The 6,558-nt window shown below is 32.2% G+C and overlaps 1 protein-coding gene across 1 annotated transcript; it reads left to right on the forward strand.

Moving 5' to 3' along the window:
• The first annotated feature begins 4,426 nt into the window (after positions 1-4,426).
• LOC106776846 (putative pectinesterase 63) lies at positions 4,427-5,961 on the forward strand. Its single transcript, XM_022775863.1, has 4 exons — positions 4,427-4,926; positions 5,009-5,215; positions 5,298-5,539; positions 5,634-5,961. Exons 1-4 carry the CDS (start codon positions 4,435-4,437, stop codon positions 5,791-5,793), a joined length of 1,101 nt encoding a protein of 366 aa, XP_022631584.1. The 5' UTR covers positions 4,427-4,434; the 3' UTR covers positions 5,794-5,961.
• The last annotated feature ends 597 nt before the right edge of the window (positions 5,962-6,558 follow it).

Below are 6,558 nucleotides of genomic sequence, written 5' to 3' on the forward strand. Positions count from 1 at the left end.
GCGTCCAAGAGTTCGTACAATTTACTTTTGATAAAGTACTAAAAAAGCATGTCTACTCTGACAAGTTGATTTTAACCTACGGTTGCTACCTACTAAAAGGCTAAGAAGACCTGAAGATCAAAGCAAGCACTATCTGACACATTTTGAAGAAGCCTATAAATTGAATAAAAGAAAGCATCTTGGAAGAAAAGAGCAAGAGAATAAGCACACAAATACAAAAGAAAACATCTAGGAAGAAAAGAAAGCTCAAAAGAAAAGAAAATAATATAAAGCTTCATAAAATCATAAGCATATTATTTTAAGAAGAGAGAAAACTCTAAGAGTCTTTTAGATTGAATTATATTGTATATACATCGTTTATGTGAGAGTAATCGTCTAAGGACTTGTAAAAAATATGATTGATTATTGAATATTCTGAAGAGGATACAAACACTTAACACTTAACTCGGTGCAGTTAAATATGGTAGCTAGATGTTTGTCTAGCGGAAACCAGAAGTAGGTGAAACTCAACTAGACAATATATCAAGAAGATACCAGAATTGTCTAGAGATACCAAAAGAGATGAAGAATACTGCACAACCAAGAGTGGGTGAACTAGGTTCTAGTCAGAGTAACAGGGGTTACTGGTATTGACTAGGTGATACCAAGATTTTTCAGAATACTCAATTGTAATCTTGTTAAGGATTATAGTGACTGGATGCAACTTGGTTGAGTGAACTAGTATAAAATTAATTGTGTTTATTACTTGTTTCTAAATGGTTTCCTTACATAACCTGTCGTTGGTTTTTTATCTCAATCATTTATAGGAGCTCGTATCACAAAATGTTATTTTTTTAAGAGTTATCTTTCTCAAAACACTACAACAAATTTGAGTAGACGATTGAAAATATTTATTTGAGAACTTGTAGTTGAACATAACTTTCTAAATCGTGTCTAACAACTTATATAAATCATTTAATCTTTGACAAGGTTGTTGTATTTAAGTAAGAATACTTAATAGGAGTGTATTAAACTAGTTGTAATCTTTAAAAGACTAATGGAACCACTTAAGTGTTTTTAAGAGAGAATTGGACGTAGCTCAAGTTTAAGTGAACCCATAAAAATATTGTGCCTTATTAGAAAGTGAGTTTTAAATTAGCCTTATCTCTAGTCGATGTGGGACTTTCAACACACCCCCTTCACGTTGAGGTATAGACATCTCGTGCGTGATAGTAGAAATTGGGTGGTCCAATAGTGGTCCGACAACGGATGGAAACAGAAATGCCCACTTAGAACTCCCTAGGATAGGCTTTAAACATGTCTCTGATACCATATTAGAAAGCGGGTTTTAGGCCTAACTCATCCCTACAAAATCGGCTTTTAAGATGAGGTTTGCACCTTACTTATATAACTCATCCAACATGTCTTATTATTCTCTTCGCTTAAAACTATTGTTAAATTTTATATGTCATCGTCTAAAAGAATATTTATTCACTTACCTTACTTACCCAACATTTAGACATAACTTACTTCTAAATATAGTTTTATGAAACCATTAAACATTGCATTGCAAAAATAATTTGAAAACACTATTCACCCCTCTAGTGTTTTCTTGTGGACTTCATATATCTTATGTATATCATATAATGTTGTTTTTGTTAGCTCAACTTTGCTTGCTTGTGTTGTGTGATGATCGTATAACTCGTGTTGTTATGCGAGAGCAAATGATTTTACAAATATTATTGGTACAAAGTAGAACGACATGATTCGTGGGAGTATAATAGGAACTTTCTCTAAAATTCGTTGGAGACCATTGTTTTCTTAATGTAATGAGTTTTGGATTAATGATTTATAGTTTAAACTAAGATTATGAAGTTTGTTTTGTTTAATTTCTAAAGTAATTATTCGAATTTTTTATTCTTTTTGTTTAAGTTATTGTCTACAATGAATGCTTTGTAAATCAAACGCGATGTCTCGAAAGGGGTGTTACATGATCCTTGCGACCATTTCTTCTATCGTCAAACCTTCTTCAGTTGTTGTGCAAACTTCTAACATTGTCTCGTCACTCGAAACACCTCAGATGTACTACTTGGATAAGCTCTTTAATATTATCCTTGAGGGTTATGAACTCGTCAGTTGTATTCCTTTAATTTTGATGAAATCGAAAATGTTTTCTCTTGTCAACGTTCTGAGGCCTTTCTGACATCCTAGGTGTCACCAAAGGATATGCATGAAACGCCTCCAAGACACGAGATCTTATAGCATTAAACCTAATAACCTCTTTAAACATAAACCCACCCTTGTGTGTAACATCCTAGTAGGATGATTTCTTTTCAACTGGGATGTCTAAGTCCACATCTTATTTCTGAAGTCCTTCAGCACTTCTAGTTGCATGAACTTCGCAGCTTTTTGTCTAAGCTCATATAGATCAACAGTTGATGGCATGCATAGATCATCCACGAAGGGTCCATTCTAAAATTCGTATCCATATAAGACCCCTTCGATGTTCAAATTTCGGATGTTAATGGACAACTTTTCGTATCCATACGATGAAAGCATGCAATGATTCTCCTTTTACTTACCTTTTTACATGTGGGAGTGTGATGAAACATATTTATGCTTTCATTCTAGGTTTAATTTCAAAAATTTTATTAAATTTTTGTTTATAAAAGATTAATTTAAATAGGATTTGTCACAATTAAACTTACCAAATTTGTGAAATAAAAATGTCTTAAAATATGATTTTTAGTTGAATAAATTATTTTTGAATAATATAATCGTTATTGATGCAGGTAAAGTTAAATTTGATTCACTAAAAATGTAAAAATAAATTGTTATAAAAGTTTCATAATTAGGCAAAAATTAGCAAATTCCCAAAAATTCTGTTATACACCTCTAACTTTTACTTATACACTCCCTGTTTTATAAATGAATCATTCAATCAGCTTTTTCTTATACACTCCCTATCTTTATATTTTTATCCATCCTACCACTCATAAAAATCATATCCTTTAAGATGTTACTATGTGGTAATCCACCATAAACAGATCTAACCAATGATAGGTTGTCATGTCATCATTTCATCTCCATCTTCTCCACCAAAAACCCTAGCTATCACCACCATAAGTAACTAGATTCGTTCAATGCACCACCACTGACCTCCCCGCACAAAAACCCTAGCTGCCATCACCTTGAGCCACCAGATTCGTTCAATGCACCATAGCTCACCTCCATGCACAGAATCACTACACCAGTATGAACCACCGTAGTACCCTTCCACAAATATGCATATATATTGCATGTTCCTCTTTGCAAAGTTACCATTATAAACAATGTCACCTCTATTCGAAACCGCAAGAAACCTGTAGTAGAATTGCGATGCAAAAAACCAGATAGAAGCACCCACATGAAACCCTAATAAATCCTTTTGAATCACCAATTGACAAAGAACCACCCTCCATAGTAAGCAAACTAACATAGACTTCCAATAGGTAGCACCATCATGTTCTAATCATACAACACCATTCTCCCAATCCACCACAAAGATGAACCCTTGTGTCATGCCCACAATCTAACATCAAGAAGAAAAATAGAAGATAAAATTTGTATGATCCTCATGGTCATTAACAATAGTGTTGTTAAGTACAATGAGTATAAATGTTATCAGTTTTTAGAATTTTTAACAGTGCAGCATTTAATAGTTTTAAAATGTGTCACTTGTATATCAAACCCTAGATATTATTGTGTAATGTATAATATAAAAAAATTATGAAAATATTAGTTTCAATATTTTTTTATTAAACATTTTTATCATTTGTTACTATCATCTCTACTTATAAATGAGTCATACATCTATTTCATATAGTGTAGCATTCATTAACTAATAATGAAAAGAAATGGAAAAATATGTGTTAATAAATACATTTTATAACACTTTAAAAAATATAATTTATTAAACATAGTAGAGTACGTGTATATTTTCAGGTTGAAAGTATTAGTTAAATTCTAAAGCTTAAAATTGTCAATAAATATTAATACGGATGGTTCGATACCTAACATGATACTTTATAAAAATATTTTTTTTTTCCTTTCTAGCATTTCTAATAACAAAACCGAATCATAAAGAATAGCAGTAAGTTTGCTTTACGTAATGACGTATACAAGTTTACCTTATATAGTTTACTAATTGGTTTATGACCTATTTTTCTTGTGCTATTTTTTGTGTGGAGAAAATCTTTTTCGTTTGAATTTATATACGTGAATGATCTATTCTAACAACTTGAATTGACTCTAGGTTAATTTTAGGTAGGTTCACACGAGAAGGGCTATTGAATAAAAATAACTCTCCTAGATATAAGGAATGTGCCAAACTTAGAGGCCCTCATGTTATAAATTGAGTTGCAACGGTGTATTCATCAAAACAAAACAATTCTTAGGAAGAAAATAGGTTCAAATATGGCCTCAAAACATATAGGTTTTAGCATCAAGCTAACTCTGACGGTAGTTTTTCTAACAAGCCAGGTTGTGTTGTCTGCCGATACACCAATGCCTCCTGATAAGACTCAATTGGGGCAATGGTTTTCAAATAATGTAAAGCCTTTAGAGAGCAGAAAGGGTACCCTAGATAGTGAATTAGAAGCTGCTGAACAAGGCAAGACAGTTATTAAGGTAAGCCAAGATGGGAAAGGGCAATTCAAGACCATCACGGATGCCCTTAAAAGCATACCTAGCGGAAACAAGAAGCGTGTAATTTTGCATATTGGACCTGGAACTTACAAAGAGAAAATCGTGGTTGAGGCAACAAAACCTTTCATCACCTTCTATGGGACCCCTGGGCAAATGCCAACATTGACCTATGGGGGCACGGCAAAACAATATGGCACTGTCGAAAGTGGGACATTGTCTGTTTTATCAGACTACTTTGTGGGGACAAACATAATAGTCCGGGTTAGTATACTATATTTCATAAAAATCATATCAACCAAAACATACAAATTTTCTTATGTGCTTTACAAATTTGATGTTTTAGAACTCCGCACCAAGACCTGGTCTTAACACGGTAGGAGGTCAAGCAGTTGCATTACGAGTTTCTGGAGACAAAGCCACATTTTATAATTGCCAGCTTTATAGTTACCAAGACACATTGTTGGATGATGCAAAGAGACATTTTTTCAAAGACTGCTTCATTGAAGGAACTGTTGATTACATTTTTGGAAGTGGAAAGTCACTATATGTGGTATATAAGAATTCATTAACTCCAATTTTGCATATAATATATATTCAAAATATCGTTATTGAGGTTTTATTTTGTTATGCAGAATTGTGAACTAAGAACGCTAGGCGATGAAGGGTTTACTTTTATAACAGCACAAGCAAGAAAAAGTACGAAAGAGGATAATGGCTTCTCCTTTGTCCATTGTGAACTTACTGGAACTGGAAAAGGTGTTTACTTAGGAAGAGCATGGTTCGGTTATTCCACAGTTATCTTTTCTTACTGTAACTTAGGCAACATTTTCAACAAGGAAGGATGGAGTGACAACAATAAAAAGGAATTTGACAAGTAACTTTCTAATTCACAATTATAAATTTCCTATATATTTTCTTTATTTTTATTATAAACTATTCTAAACAATATTTGTTTCCAACAATTGCAGAACTCTTTATTTTGGAGAGTATATGAACACAGGACCTGGTGCAGATGCCACAGGACGTTCTAAATTGACAAGGAAACTTACATACTCAGAGGTTCAGAATTACCTTGGTCTTGGTATGATAGAAGGCTCAAAATGGATACTTCCTCCTCCCAAAGTATGATTAATTACTACTATTCTAATGCTTCATCAATTGGGGAATATTATTGGTCACCTTCTCCTCCAATTCTGTTGTCCTATAATTTATTTCTTCCAGCTTAGTATTTTTAAATTAGGTGAGATCATTCTTTATTATGATTACTCCATGCCATCTTGTGCATGCATAGTCTTAACACCCTTCAGAAAATTCATCAAAGCTTCTCCTTTCTTCTTTTAAAATAGTATTTATGCCCTTGTAATTACCATAATAATATGAATTCTATTTTAATTTTAGGCGTTACCTTTTGTGATTATAATTCTAATTATTAAATACATAATCAAATTGATATTGATGATTGTGAACATCAACAATGTAAGATGTAAGCTGCACATACTATACAAGATATAATTCTCAATTTTGTAACCATATTTGATTGCATCAATGGAAAAATTTGATTGGAGACATTTCACATTGATTATAGATAATAATAATTTTTACTATATAATTCTCAATATTGATGATAATATGTTGTGAACTCTCCAGTATCATTGCCATCAATAAAGTATGCTACACATACAAGAAATAATTCTCAATATTATAACTATATTTGATTGCATTAATTAATAGAACAATATCATGTTAATAGACATTTCAAATTTATTATAGATAATAACAATTTATCTTACGTAAATAATATTGTGACCGAAATCGCAATATATAGACATCAAATCAAAAATTGACAGGTTAAAATAGAGAATTGGAGTCACTAACATAATTTGTTCTAGAAAA

The sequence above is a fragment of the Vigna radiata genome, chromosome 11, assembly GCF_000741045.1.
Source record: "Vigna radiata var. radiata cultivar VC1973A chromosome 11, Vradiata_ver6, whole genome shotgun sequence".
Taxonomy (NCBI): domain Eukaryota; kingdom Viridiplantae; phylum Streptophyta; class Magnoliopsida; order Fabales; family Fabaceae; genus Vigna; species Vigna radiata.

What these genes read in the sequence shown, in the direction of transcription:
- LOC106776846 (XM_022775863.1), top strand. Translation starts at nt 4,435, where the DNA reads ATGGCCTCAAAACATATAGGTTTTAGCATCAAGCTAACTCTGACGGTA. An exon ending in GGACAAACATAATAGTCCGG is followed by an intron (nt 4,927 to 5,008) that starts GTTAGTATACTA and finishes TTGATGTTTTAG; the next exon opens with AACTCCGCACCAAGACCTGG. An exon ending in AATAAAAAGGAATTTGACAA is followed by an intron (nt 5,540 to 5,633) that starts GTAACTTTCTAA and finishes CAACAATTGCAG; the next exon opens with AACTCTTTATTTTGGAGAGT.